At 46.7% G+C, this 20,473-nt stretch overlaps 8 protein-coding genes across 10 annotated transcripts; 4 read left to right on the top strand and 4 right to left on the bottom strand.

The window, feature by feature from the left end:
• Positions 1-226: 226 nt before the first annotated feature.
• LOC115769510 (probable E3 ubiquitin-protein ligase HERC4) lies at positions 227-4,670 on the bottom strand. Of its 3 annotated transcripts, none has more exons than XM_030714342.1 (11): positions 4,215-4,670; positions 3,960-4,137; positions 3,599-3,835; positions 2,817-3,543; positions 2,497-2,758; positions 2,114-2,437; positions 1,754-2,044; positions 1,098-1,693; positions 815-1,040; positions 641-754; positions 227-586 (listed from the first exon to the last, which is right to left on the bottom strand). In XM_030714342.1, exons 1-11 carry the CDS (start codon positions 4,281-4,283, stop codon positions 434-436), a joined length of 3,177 nt encoding a protein of 1,058 aa, XP_030570202.1. In that variant the 5' UTR covers positions 4,284-4,670; the 3' UTR covers positions 227-433. The 3 variants fall into 3 exon arrangements, with proteins under 3 accessions (XP_030570202.1, XP_030570203.1, XP_030570204.1); XM_030714343.1 differs by having other exon boundaries at positions 3,975-4,137; XM_030714344.1 differs by lacking the exon at positions 4,215-4,670 and having other exon boundaries at positions 3,599-3,830; positions 3,960-4,035.
• Positions 4,671-5,069: 399 nt separating this feature from the next.
• Positions 5,070-6,486, top strand: LOC115769865 (lipid droplet-associated hydrolase). Its single transcript, XM_030714863.1, has 2 exons — positions 5,070-5,519; positions 5,587-6,486. Exons 1-2 carry the CDS (start codon positions 5,312-5,314, stop codon positions 6,312-6,314), a joined length of 936 nt encoding a protein of 311 aa, XP_030570723.1. The 5' UTR covers positions 5,070-5,311; the 3' UTR covers positions 6,315-6,486.
• A 47-nt stretch (positions 6,487-6,533) lies between these two features.
• LOC115769862 (RNA polymerase-associated protein CTR9 homolog) lies at positions 6,534-10,635 on the bottom strand. Its single transcript, XM_030714860.1, has 6 exons — positions 10,505-10,635; positions 10,340-10,438; positions 9,335-10,267; positions 8,432-9,268; positions 7,913-8,370; positions 6,534-7,854 (listed from the first exon to the last, which is right to left on the bottom strand). Exons 1-6 carry the CDS (start codon positions 10,544-10,546, stop codon positions 6,660-6,662), a joined length of 3,564 nt encoding a protein of 1,187 aa, XP_030570720.1. The 5' UTR covers positions 10,547-10,635; the 3' UTR covers positions 6,534-6,659.
• A 128-nt stretch (positions 10,636-10,763) lies between these two features.
• On the top strand, positions 10,764-12,882 carry LOC115769863 (5'-nucleotidase domain-containing protein 1). Its single transcript, XM_030714861.1, has one exon. The coding sequence runs from the start codon at positions 10,860-10,862 to the stop codon at positions 12,498-12,500; it is 1,641 nt and encodes a 546-aa protein (XP_030570721.1). The 5' UTR covers positions 10,764-10,859; the 3' UTR covers positions 12,501-12,882.
• Positions 12,883-13,345: 463 nt separating this feature from the next.
• Positions 13,346-15,228, bottom strand: LOC115769864 (acetyl-CoA acetyltransferase, cytosolic). Its single transcript, XM_030714862.1, has 5 exons — positions 15,023-15,228; positions 14,823-14,944; positions 14,584-14,696; positions 13,906-14,521; positions 13,346-13,849 (listed from the first exon to the last, which is right to left on the bottom strand). The coding sequence occupies exons 1-5, from the start codon at positions 15,063-15,065 to the stop codon at positions 13,565-13,567; spliced, it is 1,179 nt and encodes a 392-aa protein (XP_030570722.1). The 5' UTR covers positions 15,066-15,228; the 3' UTR covers positions 13,346-13,564.
• Positions 15,229-15,924: 696 nt separating this feature from the next.
• LOC115769962 (ras-related protein Rac1) lies at positions 15,925-17,212 on the top strand. The gene has a single exon (XM_030715008.1). It carries the CDS (start codon positions 15,992-15,994, stop codon positions 16,568-16,570), a length of 579 nt encoding a protein of 192 aa, XP_030570868.1. The 5' UTR covers positions 15,925-15,991; the 3' UTR covers positions 16,571-17,212.
• Positions 17,213-18,300: 1,088 nt separating this feature from the next.
• LOC115769961 (calumenin) lies at positions 18,301-19,524 on the bottom strand. Its single transcript, XM_030715007.1, has 2 exons — positions 19,015-19,524; positions 18,301-18,958 (listed from the first exon to the last, which is right to left on the bottom strand). Exons 1-2 carry the CDS (start codon positions 19,478-19,480, stop codon positions 18,444-18,446), a joined length of 981 nt encoding a protein of 326 aa, XP_030570867.1. The 5' UTR covers positions 19,481-19,524; the 3' UTR covers positions 18,301-18,443.
• Positions 19,525-19,669: 145 nt separating this feature from the next.
• Positions 19,670-20,434, top strand: LOC115769505. Its single transcript, XM_030714336.1, has one exon. The coding sequence runs from the start codon at positions 19,670-19,672 to the stop codon at positions 20,432-20,434; it is 765 nt and encodes a 254-aa protein (XP_030570196.1).
• The last annotated feature ends 39 nt before the right edge of the window (positions 20,435-20,473 follow it).

Raw genomic sequence — 20,473 nt, 5'->3', positions numbered from 1 at the left:
AAACGCGCTGAGCAATAGCGATGTGCATTTGTGCTTATTAATCGTGTATCGCTTATCGATTATTTAGTGATTTAATTAAAGGCGGCAACACCGGTAAAATAAAAAGTGATCAAAACAACGCACTTGAACGATATGGTACCATTAATATATGAAATTTTAAAATGTGCCCGTTAAACTATTTAATTGATATTTGAACATGTGCACCTATTGTTATTCACTTTTATTGTTAATTCACCAAATTTAATTATATGTAACAATATGCTTAAAACTTTTACTAAAGCTACAAAACACAATAATTTTCCAGTTGATTTAATCCCTGAAAAAAACTGTGGTTTATATTTTCTTTTTAACTTACAATCCAAGGCAAATGCGAAATGTGTTTTAGAAATTGTCGAAAATAATATCTGCACTCAACAACGCTTAGATGAAATGATTAGATCAGACTAAAGCCCTGAGTTTGCTGTATGGCTTGCAGCAGCTTATACTTAAGTCGTTCCTTGGTCTTATATCGTGGCAGGTCTAGCAGATTGAAGCACGTGTGTGCAACGGGTAGGAAACGCTCATCAGGTGTGGGTTGTATTACGATCTAAACAGAACGGTCAGAAGGCAATAATTGTAATGCTATAAACAAATAATTTACCTTGATGGCCTTCATGCCTTGTATGGGAATCCGATCACTGCCCGTCAAATAGAGCAGGAACTTTTTCTTCTCCGCAAGGGACAATTCGTGGAACACTTCCCAAAACCATTTAACCTAAGACAAAAAGAATATTACATTCACTTCACACGATATTTTCTTGGCTGACAGAATTACCGTTTCATCACCGGACATGTAGCCCTCCTTGTATTCGCAATTGTCCTCCAGCGCCTGCCAATCATATTCTTCATTGCCAACCACAACAGCCATCAGCTCCTCGGGTTGAAAGATCTGCAGAACACGGCCAGAGCAAACTTTCATGAAACCCTCGTGAAAGGCGCGATAATGCAGCTCTACGGATTTGTTGAATATAAAATCTACATAGAGATTCACAAACTCTTTCCTGAAAGCATCATATGATTAGGAATTGAAAGCACAATGTAATTTACATGCAGAAAACCTGTTTTCTAGCGTGACAGCAATACTGCTTCCATTGGGTTTCAGTTCCTGGGTCTCAGCTTCGCCGTAGATGTCGCGTGAAATCTCAAAAGTCAAATCAAATGTTTCCTTAAAGTCATCGCCATCATAATCCAGCAGTGCCTGCATCGAATTGGCCTCCGTCGGCGACATTTCGCGCAGATCGCTAAGATCGACGGGTTTCTTTAGCAATTTCTTATACAGCGCCAACGGAAAGGGCAGATTGATGATTGTGAAATTGTATATTGCCAGGCCGCAGAGTACGCCAATTAGGAAATACATGTTCTCCGTCTCAAAGGTGACATCTGCAAACCACATGACGCGCGAATCTTCAAATTCCTTGAACATGCCGTACTTGGGATCGATCAGGTCTTTGAGCAACAGCATAAAGAACTCCTTTCGCACACCGCCCGCATCTTCCGCCTCCTCGCCATGAAACTTAATTTTCAGCGGCTTCTTGAGATCACTTTGGCTATACCGCTGCAGCTCACGCAGCGAATCCTGCACAAGGTTCTCTCGCGTAACATTTAAAACAATGTACTGAGAGACGTGTCCATAGTTGAGCAGATTATAAAATGCCTGTAATTGAATGCTGAGCGTTAAAGGAAATTAATAGCTGTATATGAGTTAGTCACGAACATTGGAGATTGCGTTTGACATGGCCGAGTGCATTTGTAGCGCCTGATCCGCTTGAAGCAGCGCCGTTTTGGCGGACGCATCGAACAGGAATGGGAAGTTGCATATGTTGAATTCGGCTGCCGTTTCAGGCATTATCCAGCGAAGGTACTCCTGCTGAACATCCACATAGTCCGACAGATCTGGCCAGTGGAACAGCTGATAGTTGAGCCGTTCGTCGCGGTTGTCGTTGACGCGACACAGATTCTCCAGCAGTCGCAGCACCGCTTCCAGATCTCTATTGTAGGGTAGCAGCTAATAGGCGCGATAGGTTTAGATTAATAAATGATGGGACAGGACTAGAAAATAGTTGTATACGATTACCTTTTTCTGACGCGGCTCATTTTGATTGATTACCTCGATGCCCAGCTTAAAGCTGATGATGTGCATCGTCACGTGCAGAAAATTGTTGACCATTTGTTCGAAATAATCGGACGGCGTCTGACCCCACCATTTCTCCAGCACCTTGCGGGGATTCTCAGTTAGCTGGAAGGTGGCATTGGCAAAGGGTACGTGCAGTGTTTTGTAGTGTTTGGAATTGACAAACTCATGATATAATGGTAGCAGCAAATAGATACGCATGCTCTCAACATCCGCCGGCGAAGCGACAAGCGAGCCAATCAGCTCCTTCGTCAAATTGTCCCAGATCTAAAATAAAGCATAAGGTATAGATTTAAGCGGATCAACATTTCATATAGTACACTTACCACCTGCTTGATGCTTTGGTTCTCCACTTTGCGCAGATTATCGAATGCCAGCTGGGCAGATTTCAGATCCAGGCCATAGTTGCGGGCGGAGCAGCCAAAGTGCTTGTCCTGGTCCAACAGAAAGGAACCATTCAGGCATGCCTGGCTCTTGAATATCAGCTCCATTGAATTCAACAGATCCAAGTCGCTTTGATCGCCCTCCTTGAAGCGCGCACACTGCCTGGTGGCATCCGCTGTCAGCACCAGAATCTGTGATTTGGGTCTAAATAGAAAAGGATAAATACTTAAGATGTTGCGGAATGTAGAGTGCAAAATATTACTCATAGACGCGACAGTCGGCTGGCGGCACTTTGTCCACAAACAGCGAGGTGGTCACTATAGATTGATCGCCACCCGAAAAGATTTGATGTATGACAACGGATATCTTTTCATCGCTGGACTGCAGCAGGGCTGATCCACTTGGCGACACCCACGGTCCTATCACCACCTGGGGCAGATTAAGGCTCTTGGTGTTGCGCGTGCCCAACTGTCCAGAGCTGCCCAGGCCAAAGCCATAGATGCGACCACGCGAGGGCACCAGCGCCAATGTGTGCCGATTACCGCAGGCCACCTGAGAAATGGTGCTGCCCATCAGTTCCATAACCATGCGAGGCAGCATCTCATTGGAACTAAAACCATGACCCAATTGCCCGTAAGCACCAGCACCACAGGTGAATACACCACCCTCATTGGTAAGAAAAACGGAAAACTCATCGCCGCAGGCCACAAAGCGAACGCCAAGGGTGCGCAGGGTTTTCAGCTGCGTAGGATAAGCACGATTCGTTTCATCGTTCAGGCCCAGCTGGCCGCAATTGTTACGACCCCAGCCGAAGACCGCGCTTGACTTGGATATGAGGAAGGTGTGATTGCCGCCACAGGCAATGGCTGCCGCAGGTATGCCCAGCAGTGTGGTCAGCCGCATAGGATAGTTGCACTGGCTGAGCTCGCTGGGCGACTTGACACCCAGCTGGCCATAGATGTTGGAGCCCCATGAGTATAGTTCGCCACCTGCAAATTCAAGTCTTTTAGGATACAGCAGAATCTCAAAACCGGGAAGACTTACAGCAGGTCAGAGCTAGGCTATGATTGTTGCCACAGGCAATTTGCACCACCGTCTTGGAGACCAGATAGCGCACAATTTTAGGTAGCTGTATAACATCCTGATCGCTGGCATGACCAAGTTGGCCGCATTCATTATCACCCCAGCTCAGCACCTGGCCCCACTCGGTGAGCGCCATGGAATGCCGACTGCCGCATGCGATTTGCGTGATAACATAGTCCTCGAGCTCCGGTATCTGTACTGCAAGTAAACGGCAATAATCAATGGCAACGTCTGTGCGACTGGCACAGATAGCGACATGTGGAGATGTGATGGGAATGAGGAGTGACGAGTGTACAAGCGAGAATGGAAGATTTGTACATACGAAATGGCGACATACGTGGCCTTTTGGTGGGGAGTTCATGTCCAAGCTGTGAGTAATCATTGCTACCGCATGCGTACACCTTCCCGCTGGCTGTCAGGAAAAGCGTGTGCCGATGGCCGCAGGCTACTTGATTAACTGCCGAATCCGGCTTCCAGGGTATTTGGCTAGGCGTCAGTATCTAAAAAAAAATAAAGGCAAACAATGCAAAGAGATTAATCCAATTAAGATCGTCTATTTTTGCGTGCTCCCGTTTACTTGCTCATCCTCAATGCCGCCAAGACCCAGCTGACCGTGCGATGCGTTGCCCCAGCAATACAGTTCCATTTCGCCGCACCTCTTGCCTCTTCCTCTTACTTGTAGCTATCGTTGTGGGTGGCTTTTGTTTCATACGTAGCACGACTCTTCCTTCCTTCTTTGTGTTTACTTTTGCCAATTCGCTACGCGGCCAGAGAATATTCGAGAAGGCTCCAGGTTAGTGGAAACATTCTCTGCGGCCATACAATTTTATCTATATTGTTGGTTTCACACTTGCTCCACACGCACACAGATGCATTTGTAGACGCGAACCTGAGCACTTTTTATTGGGTTGCGTACGCCCTGAGCTGTTGCTGTAAATGTGGCTGTGATTTTTGAAAACAGCGCATTGAGTATGATTCTAACCGGAATTAAGCCTAAACATTCGACAGAAATTTCTGTTCTATAAAAAAAAAAACAAATTATAACAAATCAAAACCGCAACAACAACAACAACAAAAGAGACCAACAAATAATGACAGCGCTGCCAACTGATTGCAATCATTAAGGCCATTCCCACTAAATGCAAATGTTATCGAAACAAAACGCAACTTCCATATAAGACATGGGAAAGAGAGCTTCGGAAAATTAATTTTGATCATATTAAGATTATTTTTAGTTTACCTTAATTATAACGCATGACGCTAACCCAAACGGTTAACACTTTTAATATGTTAATTACGCATTTGCATAGTTTAGGTCTGCAGTGTGTACCACTTACACATGCATTCGTACATGTGTTTTTTTTTTTTTGGGAGAGTGGACATGCCTTCTTCCAAATTAGCGAATTATACCGGCAACTCAGACTGACGACTGAACTCTGCCCTTTTGTGCAATTATACCTGATATAGAAGAATAAAGCAAAGCATAGACGTGGTTTGACGTTGATAATACTAGATAAGCCGCGCAATTGAAAATTCAAATCTCTTAACGGCTGTTACGTGAGGCAGCGCCAAAAAACCGGTTACTTCAAATTGGCCAACTTGAAAAGTGGAGTCACAGGCGAGAAAGTAGAAATCTATTGATTTACACCGAACTGCTGCTGCCACGCCAACACAATGCAGGAGGCGTTTGTGAACCTAAACGGCATACCTACGCACATCATAACGTGGGGCAAATGGATCGAGGAGTCGCTGAATGATGTACAGGAGGTGGTTATTTGCATAACAGGCAATCCGGGACTGCCAGGCTTTTACACGGAGTTCGGTGGTGCACTGCAACAGGAGCTGAGCTCCGACGGACAAAATTTGCCCGTCTGGGTGATAGGTGAGTCATATAAGCATTATCTGCAATTATTGCGCTTGCTAACAGTATTTGCTGGCTTCATGTGCAGGCCACGCTGGACACGATGATCCGCCCGAGGCGAGCATACGTGAGGTGCCGCAGCTCAGTGGCAACGAGGAGCTCTTCAATCTCGGTGGACAGATTGCGCACAAAATAGACTTTATCAAAAAGTATGTGCCGCAGCATGTGAAAATACATCTCATTGGGCACTCGATTGGCGCATGGATGATACTGCAGCTGCTCAAGGAACAGGAGATACGGGATCGCATCAAGAAGTGCTACATGCTATTTCCCACCGTGGAGCGCATGATGGAGTCACCGAATGGCTGGCTATTCACCAAAGTTGCCATGCCACTTTATTCAGTTTTTGGCTACGTTTTCTTTAACCTGTTCAATTGGCTGCCTGTCTGGATACGCATCTTCCTTATACAAATATACTTCTTGATCTTTGCCATACCCAATCACTATATTGGCACCGCTCTCAAGTACACCAAACCATCGGTGGCGGAGAAGGTTGTGTTCCTGGCGGACGACGAAATGGGCCGTGTTCGCGGCTTGCAGCGTGATCTTGTCGAGGAGCATATGCATCTGTTAAAGTTCTACTATGGGACCACAGACGGCTGGGTGCCAGTCTCCTACTACAATCAGCTGAAATTGGATTTTCCCCAAGTGGACGCACAGCTGGACAGCAAAGGCATCGCTCACGCATTCGTCTTGCGACATTCCAAGCCCATGGCAAGCATTGTTAGCAAAATGATACAGCAGAATCTGCATTGAATCCCACATCCAAGTGGGCGCATTTAGCCAATTGTTGCCTAATCTTAATCTTTTAAGCGAATATTTGTAGACCACGTTTAGTTTTTGGTAGAATGGAAAGTTATACAATGGACAAAATGGAATTTTAGGCCAGATGGTAATAGTGGTAATAAAGCATCGAATGCTCTAGTAAATCTATTTACATTAGTTGACTTAATAAAAAAAAAAATGGTATAAAAGAAGTCCTCAGCTTATATTGTTCCAACACATTTCATATTTTGCATTCTGCACGAGTTACATATAAGGGTTAACTTAAGTTGAAGCTTGATGAGCTGCTCAATGTGGAGCTGCATCTGCGGCATGCACTTAATTACTAGCCGCTGACCCGGAACGAGATCGAGAACGGCTGCGCGATGGCGAACGCGAGCCGCTGCCGAGACGAGATCGCGAGCGCGACTTGGACTTGGAGTGGGTGCGCGAGCGAGAACGTGATCGGGACATTGATTTTGATTTGGACTTCGACTTGGATTTCGAGCGGGTGCCTGAGCGGGAACGCGATCGGGATGCAGACTTCGAGCGTGAACGGGAGCCAGACTTGGAGCGAGAACGTGATCTTGAGCCTGAACGTGATCGTGACCTATCCGATTCGCCGCCAGATTCAATGCGATTTTTGGGTCGCTTGCGCTGTGCAACGCCATCGCTTTCGCTGCCACTGCGGCTCCGGCTGCGCTTCCGTCCATGATCGCTGCCACTGGCGCTGCCGGAACGGCTGCCGCTCCGACTGCGACTGCGACTACCGCTCTTGCGGCTTCTGCTGCGACTGCGATCGCTGCCGCTGGCACTGCCTGAGCGGCTGCCACTGCGACTGCCGGATTTGCTACGGCTTCTGCTTCTGCTGCGACTGCGCTTGCCATCGCTCTCGGACTCGCTGGTCGATATTGTCTCCTTGGAGACAATTTTGAGACGCTGCTTGGCGGACAGCTTCTCCTTGGCTTCCTTGGCGTTCTTTTGCTGTTGTTTCTTTTTCTTCTGCTTTTTGTCACCCCCGCCAGCAGATTCCTCTTCGCTGTCGCTCTCATACTTTTCTGCCTTGCGTTTGCGTCCGCTGCCCTTCTTGCGCTCAGCCTTGCTCTTCTTCTTGGTGGGCCGTTCGGCACCCTCGCGCGGAGCCCCATCACCGCTATCTGTGCCGGAGATGTAATCATCCTTGCGCGGTCGTCCGCTGCCTTTCTTGCGTTCTTTTTCGGTTGGTGCGTCCGCTATGATCAGCAAATTCTTGGTCTTCTCTACGTATTCCTGTCGCTTGGCCAGCAGCTGATCTCGAGACGTTTTGGCCTCTTCCTCGCGTCGCTTGCGCTGCTCCTGCATCTTTAGCTTGAAGGCTTCGCGTTCCTCCTCTTGGCGGCGACGCAGCGTGCGATCTTCCTCATCAATGCGACGCGCACGTCCCACATGGTATTGCGCTTGCGACAAGAGATCCTGACAGGTGTTGGCCTCCACGCCTGCCACCTCAATGTTGAAGCGCGTCTTGTCTCCGTGCACAGACAGGTATTGGAAATATCTAAATGGGATGCAATTTGATATAGTGTCATAGTATTAGTAAATTTGGAGCTACTCACTTGTGGGCCAACTCGAGTTCATGCACCGCCTGCAGCACCACTTCCAGTGTCGACTTCTCATCCTTGAGTATGGCCATGGCCAGACGGGATAGCACTACAGCTATATTGAACAGCAGTACGGTGTCCTGGGGCGCGACACGACGCGCTTTGAGCAGTACAGCCTTGGCCTCCACCAGCTTATTGGCCCGCAGATAGGCTCGTGCGAGGTACTGCATCACCTCGACATTGTTGTGCTTGTAGAACTTTTTCATGCAATTCTCGTACATCTGTATGGCGCTGATGTACTGCTTCTGCTCGACGTAGACGTGGGCAATGTTTAGCCACACATCGCAAAAGTCGGCGGTGGCCTCGCGCACCTGGGCAAATATGTCGCGTGCCTCGATGACACAGCCCTTGTGGGCGAGCACGGCGCCGATGCCATTGGTGGCCCAAATATTGCGTGGATCTGTGCGCAACACCTGACAAAAGAGTTTTCGAATAAGTTGAAGGTTCTGAGGGGTTAATAACGCCTTCCTTTACCTGCTTGAAAATAGCCAGCGCTTTTTCCTGATGCTTGCGCTCCTTCTCCTTGTCCCGACTGGGCTGATGCAGTGTCTGCAGCGAGAAATTGCCCAACGCTATCAGCGAATAGGCATCCGAGGCCGTAGCCGGATTCTTAAGTATTGTCTCAAAGTTCTTTTGGCCCAGCGCGAATTGCATTTTGGCCAAATGCAAATTGCCAAGCAGCGATCTAGCATCCGGATTGTCATTGTTTATATTGAGTGCATCCTTGAAGAAATCGGATGCGACAAAGATCAGACCCTTATCACGCGCCATGCAGCCTAGTCGCAGATAGCAATCAATATAGTTGGGATGCTCCTTGAGTATCTCCTTGTACAGCTTATCGGCCACATCAAAGCTGCTCATGGCCTCATTGAGGCGAGCCAGATTATATTTCATGGTCACCTGTATGGACTCGTAATACTTCACGTCCTTGTCCATCTCGGAGCTGGCATGCTGCAGTGCCGACTCCAGCGTGTCCTTGGCCAGTTTCAGATTGCCCAGACGATAATGAAGTGAGGCGACGTTGTTTTGTATCTCCGCTGGAATTTCGTATTTGGCCTTGTCACGCAAAATGCTCGAGGCAGTGCCATAGGCATTCAGCGAGGCTTGCAAATCATTTTGCTCCAGTATCTGCGCCAACTCGATCCAGGCTTCTATGTCCTCGGGAAACTGTTCGGTGACCTTTTTAAGGTGTGTCTTGGCCATGTCGCGCTTGGTCTGCGAATTGGAGTGCGCATACAGAGAGCCGAGGATTTTCATGGTCTCGTAGTTGCCTGGCTGAATTTTAAGCACTTTCTCAAAGCACTGCGCCGCCTGTAAATATATAATATAGAAATTTAGATTTGCATAATTAATAGTTTTTTCTGTTGTGACATTTACGTTTTCCGTATCTCCGCGATAGATGTACATCTGTCCGAGTCCGTAGTGGGGCAGCACAAAGTTAGCTGGCGCAATCTGTGTGGACTGATAGTAGTATTGGAAGGCCTGATCATAGTCGCTCTGTGCATGAAAGCTTCTTGCCAGCTGGTAACAGCTCTCGGCGCGCATCGCCTCGTTTTCGGTATTGTGGAAGGCGTGGAGCGCCAGATGGTGCACCTTCTGGTAGTCCTTTTTGAAAAAGAAGTGATTGGCCAAATGATTTAAGACCATAGGATTTGCATTGTCGATGGTGTAGGCCTTGGAAAGCATTTGCACGCCCAGCTTGTTAGATTCCGGCTCTAGTTGATTTAGTTTAAGCACAGCCAGGCCAATTAGGGCGCCCACGCATTGCTGGTCCAGCTGCAGGGCACGCTCGAATGCCAATTTTGCCTTCTCTGCATTGCCCATTTTTAGAAAGCAGTGCGCCATGCCAATGCGCACATTGGCTGGACAATTGGGGTTCGTGCGTAGTGCTTTCTTGTAGAAGGCCATGGCACCGCGGTAATCCTTGCGATTGAAGGCAATGCACGCCTTGCCCAGCAGCGATGGTATATTTGATGGAGATTGATTGAGCACGAAGTTGAACTGCGCATCTGCCTGATCCATTTTATCGCCTTCCAGCAGGCAGAAGTAGGCACGTCCCAGCAAATGGCTTTGATCGTACATGATGATCTTGTCCGCATTCGTGTACAGATTGGTGGCCTTCATGAACAGCTCGCGCTTTTTATCCTTGGACTTTTCCCTATACGCTTCCTGCACATAGTGGGCGGCCAGCATGTCGAAGGCGCGCATTTGATCCGTTTTAAAGTCACGATAGTCCAAGGTGCCCTTCTCACGAGCTGCCTCCAGCAGCATAATGAAGTCATCCGTCTTTTTCTGCTTGTAGTACGCCAGCTGCGAAATATATTCATGCATTATTTATACTGCCCATTTGGAGCCCTGTTGTATTGTACTATTGCCACATACCGCCACATTGACCCATACGTGTAACGGCGCACGCTCCTGCAGCAATATGCTGAACACCTCGGAGCATTCGGGCAGTTGATCCGGGTCCACTTCGATGACCTGTAAGCATTTATTTTTTTTAGCAAACGCCGCGTTTACCCTAAAGCTACAGGCTGTTAAACCTACCTCATCTGTGTCCTGCAGCGGAATTTCGATGCAAGTGGACATGATTGCAGTAAGCGTGGCTCAAAGGCCAAACAGTTGATGAGTTTACGGCGTTTTATTACACAAAAATCACAAATTATTTTCCGAACGCGGTACGCTTGCTAAAAAAAAACATTGAGACCAACAACATATCGATACCCAGAGTTGCTGCAGCGATAGCATGCGATATATAGTTGAAGTGAATATCGAATAGTTTTACTCGAATCTAGAATATGCCATCGATTGATTTGAGGTGGCATTGTTTATGGACAAAATTATGTAGGAAAATAACAAAATATTTGGTTAAAATTTAAAGCGATAATGTATTAGAGCCAAAATGCAAAGTGCCATTTGGCGAGTGGGCGTGCGGCAACTAGCGCCCAATGTGCGCGCCACAGCAACAATAGCAACAGCAACAGCAGTAAGTAGACTCCAACTAAAAGTACACAAACAGGGGCAAACAGATGTTCTGTGCCGATTACGTAAGAGCTGTGTTAGTAAAGCACAATTGGCGCCGAAGTCAACACGTGCGGCCGACAACAACAAACAGCTGTGCAGGCACACACACACGCACCCAAGCATACACACGAGCGGACGAGCTGTCAGTGCTGCGCAGTATTCGAGATACTCGGCCAGCACAATCATGAACTCATACTGCAAGGAGCTGGATCTGATGGGCTATGATATCGTTGGGTTTGATCTGGATGGCACGCTTTTGCGCTACAATCTGCAGGAGATGACGCCGCTCATCTATAATGTTCTGAAAGTGTATTTGGTGGAGCAGAAAGGCTACTCGCCGGCGCTGCTGACCAAAAAGTTGGACATGGATTTCCTGCAGAAGGGTCTCATGCTAGATGGACCGCGCGGCAATGTGCTGAAGTTGAGCAATGAGGCTGTCATTTTGCGTGCCTCACATGGCACGCGTCTGCTGAGCGATGATGAGATTGTGGCTGCCTACGGTGCCGCTCGACGCTGGGACGTAGCCACGGCCTTCTACAATGATCCACTTTCGACGTGGAATGGTCCAGCCGCTACGCAGATGCGCACGCTCCTCGATTACTTTGACATGCCCAGCGCGCTGGTATTTGCCCAAGCCGTGGATATCGTGGACAAGGACAGCGGTCCAAACGGCAGGCCCAAGGAGTACAACGTTTGGCGTGATCTGCTCGACGGTCTTATGCACAACTACAGCCGCGACAACTTCAAAAACGATCAGAGTCTCTACTTCAAGGCCATGCGCGCTGAGCCGCATCGCTATGTGCTGCCCAGCAGCTCGAAGCTGCGCACCTGGCTCCAGCAATTGCGCGCCACGGGTAAAAAGGTGTTTCTGCTGACCGGTTCGAACATAGACTTTGCCGATCTGACGGCCACCCAGGCTCTGGGTCCGGATTGGCAGCAGCAGTTCGACTACATAGTGACCTATGCCAAGAAGCCGGGCTTCTTTACAATGCAGCGCCCCTTCATGCGTGTGGATGACGTGGCCAAGTGTGAGCTGCCCGCCACGGAGTTGAGTCTGCAGGCAGAGCTCAAACCGGGCGATGTCTACTCGCAGGGCAACTGGCATCAGCTGCATCAGTCGATGGCCAAGCAGTTGAACAAAGACATAAGCGCAGCACGTGCGCTTTATTTTGGTGACAACATCATACAGGATATCTATACGCCCGTGAAGCATCGCGACTTTGACACAGTGGCCATTGCCGAGGAGCTGTTTCTGCTGGAGCAAACGGACTATCCCTACCGGGCGGTGCTGGCCTCAAAGTTCTGGGACTCGTATTTCATCAGCGGCAACACGCCCACGCTATGGTCCGGCTTCATAGCCAATTATGCACAAATCTGTGTGTCCTCCATGGAGCAGATGGCCCAAACGGCACCCACCGAACGTCTCGTATGCAACAATGTCAACGGCTTCTATCCGGCGCTGCCCAAACAGCTCGAGTGCAGCAACCTCACGACCTGCTGGCATGGCGGCGGCGTCTGATAAGATCCCCTGCCCACTTGAAAGAAAAGTACTTGAAGCACAATCTTTAAATTGAGCCGTAGGCGGCTGCATCCAAAATTGAACTGCAAGCAAATTGTAGAGATAAAAATTATAATCGAAATAAATTAAAGCAATAAACAAAGTCATAGAGGTTTACATTCAGCTAGACAACTAACAATATTCCATACAATATTAACTCAGGCTAGCCTTTACTTAGTCAACATCTCAAGTATTTTGTAGAGTATTCAAATGTTCGCATACTAATTCTAACTATAAGCAACCATCTGCCTACAACATTTATAAACGTACAAATGCTTAAGCAGCGGAAGGGTTACATATATCGACATATATATATATATATATATTTTTAAGACCCGATCGAGACAAATAGGTCAATGCATACTACTTTTAATAAACGTTTTCTAGCTTCAACTTTTTTAATAGTATTTTCTCTGTTAATCCAAATGTATTTATATACATTATATAAATAAATTTTTCCCTTATAATCAACTATTTTTTGAGCTAAGGGTTCTTAGCAAATTTATCTAAAGTTGACAATTAAAATAAAATAATCTCCAGTTTCTAAATGATCCGTTTTTTTTTGGGAGGAATTCTTGCTTGATTTTTGATGCTGGCAGGTAAGTTATAGAGATTGGAATACATATATGATAGATCATATATAGGAACGATTTTCAGTTGAGTTCTTGATAAAAAGGTACATTTGGCTTTTACGGAAAATATAGTACTAAAAGATAATGCTGTCCTGTTTTTCCATAGGAAATTCCACAAAAGTAAGACCCACAGTTTTCGATTTATATATACCCATCGAAATCGGGCAGTATTAAAGCTGTCGCCATGCAATTTAGCATTTAAGATTTATAGATATAAATACAATCAAAGTTTCAGACTACAGTAAGATTTGTGACCAAGCATAATACCAAAGGAAATAATATAACAATACATATTGTGATTATGCAGCAAAGGGTAATAACGGAAGCAATTCAATGCTATAATAATTAGGTAGAGCCCATTGATTCTATTGAATCTATTGACTATTGACTAATTTAGATGATGCGCTCAACGGCCAGAGCAATGCCCATGCCGCCGCCGATGCATAGGGAGGCAATGCCGCGACGTCCGCCCGTGCGCTCCAGGGCGTAGAGCAGTGTGACCAGGACACGTGCGCCCGAGGCGCCAATGGGATGGCCCAGTGCTATGGCGCCGCCATGCACATTCACTTTGCTGGCATCCAGCTGCAGGCACTGCAGCACGGCGAGCGACTGAGCGGCAAATGCTTCGTTCAGCTCGTAGAGGTCCACTTCATCGCGGCTCCAACCGATTTTGGTCAGCTGCAAGTGCACAGATTAAAATGGACAGAAGGAACAGCTAAAGAGCAAATGCTTACCAGTGCTTCGACAGCGGTTACTGGACCCAGGCCCATGACTTTGGGCTCAATGCCGGTCTGTGACCAGCCGACAATTTTGGCCAGTGGCTTGAGGCCGCGCTTGTTAAGCTCCTCGCCGGACATGAGCAGAAGGGCTGCAGCCGAATCGTTAATGCCGGATGCATTGCCAGGTGTGATGGTGCCGCCCTCCTTGAAGGCGGCACGCAACTTTTGCAAGCCCTCCACATTGCTGCCGCTTTTGATGTACTCATCTTTGCTAAACAGCTGCGTGCCCTTGCGATCCTTGATCTCGACGGGCACAATCTCAGCGTCAAAGTAGCCCTGCTGCTGTGCCAGTTCGGCGCGCTGCTGCGACTGCACCGCATAGGCATCCTGGGCCTCGCGGCTTATTTGATACTTCTCCGCCAGATTCTCGGCTGTGATGCCCATGTGTATGTTTTCCATGGCATCGGTCAAGCCATCGTTGAGCATAGAGTCCAGCAGCGTGCCAGCGCCCATTTTAACGCCCTGGCGTAGATGCATGACGTGCGGCGCCAGGGACATGCTCTCCTGGCCGCCAGCAATAACGATCTGTGCATCGCCCGTACGTATCGCCTGGTAGCCCAATGCCACGGTTCTGGAAAATGCAGTCAGATGTTGTAAGTGCATCCAAGTCAAGCTACGTGCTGATATACCCACTTCAGACCCGAGCCGCAGAGCATATTGATGCCATAGGCGGGCACCTCGATGGGCAGACCGGCTTTGAGCGCGGCCTGGCGTGCGGGATTCTGACCTTGACCTGCCGTCAGTGCCTGTTGACGAGCACAATTCAGTTCAAGCCATTTACATAACAAATTTAAGCAAATTGTATGCGATAAAAAATTCACTTAAACAATTGCCTCGCTGATAAGCAACAATTGGCAAATTTGGGTTTGTACCTGGCCCATGATAACTTCGTTGACTTGCGGCGCCTCGACATTGGCACGCTTCAGCACCTCCTGGATGACCACGCTGCCCAGATCGGATGCCTTCAGTTTAGAAAGTGTTCCATTGAAGCTGCCTAAATATGCCAAAAAGAGAAAGTTTCACAAATGTTTAGGAATTACATCAGCTTTTTCTGAAACTGCGCTCTGTTTACCAATGGGCGTTCGCGCCGCAGACACAATGAACACGTCAGACATGGCTGGCTAATAATATTTTTAGCAAGTGTTTATACTTTAAGTGATAAATTAGCAATAATTATTGCACTTGGCAGCAACTGTGCGTCGAGGGCGCGCTGAAACAAATGATTCGCCGCGGCAAGCAGGTAGTTCACAATGGTATTCGCCGCGGCGATTTTATGTTGCTAGCACACCTTCAATATATTGATACTCGATAGCTATTTCTAAAATGTTTGTTTTTGATTACAATAACTTATCGGTTCTTAGCCGTTTTATCAATTTTCTATTTATTATTAATCTCAGACGCGTGGACTGCTTCGTATAATTCTATCTAAAAATAATAACAATAATAAGTTCAATATTGCTTACATGTATTAAACAGATCGTACTATTTACCAATGAATTTGCTTTGTTTTGAAAAGCTTGTTTATACGCAGCACAATAATTACTATAGTTTTTAAGATAAGTGTCTTTTAATTAAAATCAAATAATGGAATGCCTTTATGTATTTGAAATAAAGTCAAAACTATCGATATTGACAGCTCAATAAATAGACATCGATAACAGCGATAGATAGTTTTTTTTAGTTACCATCAAGCTATCGATGGGTTATTATATCGATACGGTATCTCGGTACACAGAAAATTATTTTTTGCTGAAAAAACGCACAAAACGCGCTTTGTTAACGCAATAAGAACAAAAGCGACCCAAACCGCGACTCCTGGACAGCTCGCTAGCCATAAAACTAGTTCAGATTGCAGGCCGAGTCGCCGTTTAAAGGAGCCGACCAAGAGCCACAGCGTCGACAGCAGCAGCAGCAGCAACAGACCCAGCCCTCGCCCAACGGCAGCAACAACACCACCACCCTAACCAAGACAACAACAACAACAACTGCAACAGCCGCACAATCACACAAAGCAACAACAGCAGCAGCAAACGCAACAAATATGCAGGCGATTAAGTGTGTCGTCGTGGGTGACGGTGCTGTGGGTAAGACATGCCTGCTCATCAGCTACACGACAAATGCGTTTCCCGGCGAATATATACCCACCGTATTTGACAATTACTCCGCGAATGTGATGGTCGATGCGAAGCCCATCAATTTGGGGCTGTGGGATACGGCCGGTCAGGAGGATTATGATCGTTTGCGTCCATTATCGTATCCACAGACCGATGTCTTTCTCATTTGCTTCTCGCTGGTCAATCCGGCCTCGTTTGAGAACGTGCGAGCCAAATGGTATCCGGAGGTGCGCCATCATTGCCCCAGCACGCCCATCATTTTGGTGGGCACCAAGCTGGATTTGCGCGACGATAAGAACACGATTGAGAAACTGCGCGACAAGAAACTGGCGCCGATCACATACCCACAGGGTCTGGCCATGGCCAAGGAGATTGGCGCTGTCAAATATTTGGAGTGCTCGGCGCTAACGCAAAAGGGTCTAAAGACCGTCTTCGATGAGGCTATTAGATCGGTGCTCTGTCCCGTTCTGCAGCCCAAATCCAAGCGCAAATGCGCTCTGCTCTAATTTTAAGATGCACAAACACACACACACACAGTACACTCACACACAGACACACACCAACACACACACACACACACACACACACACACACGCAACAAGAACACCCACGAAGCATTGTATTTGTATTTGTCGTCAAGTCTATTTAATAACGTAATATTATTAACTAATAACAATTATGTAACATAAGCAGCAGCAACTAGCGAGTTGACTCGAGAGGAGTCCAGCTTCCGGCATACTCCGGACCTGGTCAGCCTGCCACACGATGTATTTTCTGCTTTGTTGAAACTTGCCCACTTTAAAACAGGGGGAAAAACCGAATTTTCTACTAACTTTTCTTGTTCTGTTAGACGTCCTTAATTGTTCAACTAAGTCGTTTCGTTTCGTGTGTTTTTTGTTTGTTTATGCTTTCGATTTGAACTAATTTCAAACATGTGCATTAATTTGAACTAAAAGTTAATTAAAATTAATGTTGTAAAACCAAAAAACAAAACGAAAAAAAAAAAACTAAATAGAGTGAAATTTGTATTGTAAAGAGCTGAGCATAAAGAAATGTTTGGCCTCGTAAAGTAGTCGAAAGTTGAAAGATGATGCAGTGCAGCAGCCAGTAAACGTTCCACTGCACAATGCAAGACAACAAAAAACAAACAATACATTATAAAACACACTCACACACACAGACACACACACATTGTATTTAGATGTTGATTGAAAAACTGTTGCCAAGTATCAAAGGAAGCTAGGCAAAGGCAAAGAATTAGGCAGAATTGCAGCTAAACAAATACATAAACGTATATTAAATAAAAATCAAGAACAGATTCATGTATGAGATGCGCTTCCTAACGGCATCAAACAGCACCAGATTTCCAGATTGTGGAAACTAAATGAAAATTAAGAACGTTTTTAATTGCTAAAAAAAAAAATAAAGAAGAAAAACCAGGAGCTACCATACATAATAATAAGATAATGTCCTTCGTATACTATGTACATGTACTGATTTAAAATACACAAAGAAAACGCAGAAAACAAAATATTTGAAACATTTTGAATACTTTGTATTTTAAATATTCAAAAACGCATCAAATTATAAACATACATATACATAAATGTGTCAATGGAAGTCAAATAAAGCATACAACAAATTTCAATACACACGATCTCTTGAGTACCCGCAATGGCTAGCCATATGTGCCCTATATGTACACATATTTATATATATATACTTATATATACATATTCATGTATGTATATATGGGCATTAGCAATTTTCAGCGACCTGTCTGCTTTGGTTTTCAATTTCAACGTTGACAAAACGCTTATCACAGCGAAAAAATATATAATACAAATTGAAAACCGACAGAAATGAAAAGAATGAAATCAGCGTCCAGCGCGGGGTCGTCGGAGATTTGTTTTTGTTGGAATGTTCTCGCAGCTGGAAATTAATCGGGCACAGCGGCAGCAACAACAAAAGCGTTTTATGTTTATGTTATATGGAGGCGGACGCGCCTAACATGTGTGTACAGCGAGTGAGTGTGTGTGTGTGAGTGTGTATCTGTGGCCGGTTGTCTGCCCATGACGTGTCCATATGAACAAGAGAGAAATTATGCACGCGCAACCCCATGGACCGGACCAATCGTCGAGAGGCCGTTGTGCGTCTGGCTGACGTGTATGTTTTGGGATGCATATCAATTAAAGCTGAAATCAAACCAATTGAACAGGATGGAACCGGGTGGGGGTTATTCTATAGCGTTAAGTCTGTTATAATGCACTTGCAGAGTTGGTCTTACATGGCTAAATGTATTACAAGGTATTTGGCATTCAAGTTGGGAGTTAGTTAACTTATAAGCTAGAGACTTGTGGTTAATCTCTCTCTTCGATCTTAGAACTCGTCATGGCGTGCCAGTGCCTCGCCAAAGTCGGTGACTTGGGAGCCTACGAACACGTCGTATTTGTCGAGCACTTCGGCTTTGGTTAGCTTCTCATCGTTATCCTCGTCAGCCTCGAATATCAAATGCTTGGCCTCGCTCTCGGCGTGATCAAAGTCATTCGGCACAATCCATTGGCGTATTTCCGCCTCGGTTAGGTAACCATCTTGGTCCAGGTCGCGATGCTTGGAAAATGCTTCGCGTTCGCTGAGCACCCATTCGGGCTCATCCTCATTGGGCTCCGAGGGGCGGTACATGTCACCAATGTATTCGTCAACGGAAATTTTGCCATCCTTGTCCTTGTCCAAGTCCTCGGTGGTCTCCTGCAGTACTACATCACGCATGGTCGGATGTTCCTCAGGATGCAAGAAGGCTGTAAACTCCTCGCGCGTCAATTTATCGTCCAGATCCTGATCGGCCACAGCCCACCGACGGCGATCACGTTTCAGCATGCTCTTGTAAGAGATACCTGCCAAGGATTCTTATTACTTTCGGGAATCATTAAATCAGCGTCTATGGGCTTACCATGCTCCTCCTGCTCCAGTTCCTCCTTATCCAGTGCATCCATAAAACCATAAATAGAGTTGCGATACGTTTCCCAGCTAATGGTTGTCTCGTTATCCGGATTGTGCTGACGCCACAGCCGACCCACATCTTCGTCAATGTAGCGACGCTGCGTGTACTGGATCCAGGCTTTGAGCTCAGCCAGCGTTATGAAACCATCTTTATCTTCATCAATGCGATCCACAATCAGGCCGAGGCGTCGCTTGCTCTCCTCCGGCGAGAGTTCATCGTACTTCTTGGCCTCGTCAGCGCCCAAAAAGGCTTCGTGGTCAAACTGGGTATTGTGCTCGCCTCCATCGAAATGCTTGGCATGCAGCGAATCGTGCTCCAGCGGATTGTGCGGCACTTCACCGGCCGCCGGTATGCTAGAAGCGGCGGCCAAGCTAATCGCAGCGGCAGCAACAAGTAGAAAGGTACCAGTATTCATTTTGCTAAGCGGAGCGACGTCTGCTCGCTTTGAGTATTCAAACAAAAGTAATTCGAGTTAGAACTAATTCATCAAACGACGCCTAAAGTATCGATGTTTATAAACGATAGTTTTCAAATTCTGATTGGGAGAATTTATCGACTGCGTATCGATACAAATTTCTTATACAAATCTTCCGCATTCTGCGTCATGCCCGAAAATCCTGGAGAGGATCAGCGTTCCAAAAAGCGAAAGGTGATGGGTGCTGGCGAGCCGAAGACGACGGAGAAGCTGGAGGCGACCCAGCAGGAGCTGGAATCCGATTGGAATTCGCCCAGTCTTATGGTACTCTTCGATGGTGGCGATCTTAACAAGGCCATGGATCATCTTCTGGCCTCCCTGCAAAATCCATTCGCGGAGCATGCGGTGGCCACACTGTTCATCCAGGAGAGCGTGCGTGAGCCTGTTATCAAGCTTTTGGTGGAGCAATTGAAGCCGCTCGAACCGCAAATTTATAATCATCCCAATTATGTGCGGTCACGGGCCAAGCTGCAACAGCTCAGGTCGGAAACAATTGTCGGCAATCCAAAGACGGTGCCAGCACATACCACGCCCATGCTGGTCTGTGACATATCCCATAAATTTTTGGGCGACGGACCAACGGGCATCATCACGATGCACACATTCCGCACACCCAAAGATGCTATCCAGGCTATTTTGCAGGAGACGCTCGCCTACGGCTCGGTTAGCATCTGGCATGAGAAGATCGCCAGCGCCTATGAGATGTGCGATTTGCTCAAGAATGACACCTTTATGATCAACTGCTTTAATGTTGATCTGGCGCCAATAATGTCCACCTTCGAAGCCGGCAAAAATGATGCGTTGATCGAAGGGAGCTATCACTACGAGATCCTAACCAAAAATGAGAAGAGCAAGATCGTTGTCAGTGTCGCAGGCTCCATATTTGCCAATTGATCCCGCGAATGTCATCCTGCTGATATGTATAAATCGTCA

This window comes from Drosophila novamexicana, unplaced genomic scaffold, assembly GCF_003285875.2.
Source record: "Drosophila novamexicana strain 15010-1031.04,08,12 unplaced genomic scaffold, DnovRS2.1 tig00004554-arrow-pilon, whole genome shotgun sequence".
Taxonomy (NCBI): domain Eukaryota; kingdom Metazoa; phylum Arthropoda; class Insecta; order Diptera; family Drosophilidae; genus Drosophila; species Drosophila novamexicana.
Note: the sequence above shows the minus strand (reverse complement) of the source record. Positions and strands in the feature narration are given on the sequence as shown.

What these genes read in the sequence shown, in the direction of transcription:
- LOC115769510 (XM_030714342.1), bottom strand. Translation starts at nt 4,283, where the DNA reads ATGGAACTGTATTGCTGGGGCAACGCATCGCACGGTCAGCTGGGTCTT. An exon ending in GCTGTCACGCTAGAAAACAG is followed by an intron (nt 1,041 to 1,097) that starts GTTTTCTGCATG and finishes TGATGCTTTCAG; the next exon opens with GAAAGAGTTTGTGAATCTCT. An exon ending in ACATGTCCGGTGATGAAACG is followed by an intron (nt 755 to 814) that starts GTAATTCTGTCA and finishes TTTTTGTCTTAG; the next exon opens with GTTAAATGGTTTTGGGAAGT.
- LOC115769865 (XM_030714863.1), top strand. Translation starts at nt 5,312, where the DNA reads ATGCAGGAGGCGTTTGTGAACCTAAACGGCATACCTACGCACATCATA. An exon ending in TTTGCCCGTCTGGGTGATAG is followed by an intron (nt 5,520 to 5,586) that starts GTGAGTCATATA and finishes CTTCATGTGCAG; the next exon opens with GCCACGCTGGACACGATGAT.
- LOC115769862 (XM_030714860.1), bottom strand. Translation starts at nt 10,546, where the DNA reads ATGTCCACTTGCATCGAAATTCCGCTGCAGGACACAGATGAG. An exon ending in CGCTGGCTATTTTCAAGCAG is followed by an intron (nt 8,371 to 8,431) that starts GTAAAGGAAGGC and finishes CTCTTTTGTCAG; the next exon opens with GTGTTGCGCACAGATCCACG. An exon ending in GAACTCGAGTTGGCCCACAA is followed by an intron (nt 7,855 to 7,912) that starts GTGAGTAGCTCC and finishes CATCCCATTTAG; the next exon opens with ATATTTCCAATACCTGTCTG.
- LOC115769863 (XM_030714861.1), top strand. Translation starts at nt 10,860, where the DNA reads ATGCAAAGTGCCATTTGGCGAGTGGGCGTGCGGCAACTAGCGCCCAAT.
- LOC115769864 (XM_030714862.1), bottom strand. Translation starts at nt 15,065, where the DNA reads ATGTCTGACGTGTTCATTGTGTCTGCGGCGCGAACGCCCATTG. An exon ending in TGCGGCGCGAACGCCCATTG is followed by an intron (nt 14,945 to 15,022) that starts GTAAACAGAGCG and finishes TGGCATATTTAG; the next exon opens with GCAGCTTCAATGGAACACTT. An exon ending in ACGAAGTTATCATGGGCCAG is followed by an intron (nt 14,697 to 14,822) that starts GTACAAACCCAA and finishes GCTCGTCAACAG; the next exon opens with GCACTGACGGCAGGTCAAGG.
- LOC115769962 (XM_030715008.1), top strand. Translation starts at nt 15,992, where the DNA reads ATGCAGGCGATTAAGTGTGTCGTCGTGGGTGACGGTGCTGTGGGTAAG.
- LOC115769961 (XM_030715007.1), bottom strand. Translation starts at nt 19,480, where the DNA reads ATGAATACTGGTACCTTTCTACTTGTTGCTGCCGCTGCGATTAGCTTG. An exon ending in ACTGGAGCAGGAGGAGCATG is followed by an intron (nt 18,959 to 19,014) that starts GTAAGCCCATAG and finishes AATCCTTGGCAG; the next exon opens with GTATCTCTTACAAGAGCATG.
- LOC115769505 (XM_030714336.1), top strand. Translation starts at nt 19,670, where the DNA reads ATGCCCGAAAATCCTGGAGAGGATCAGCGTTCCAAAAAGCGAAAGGTG.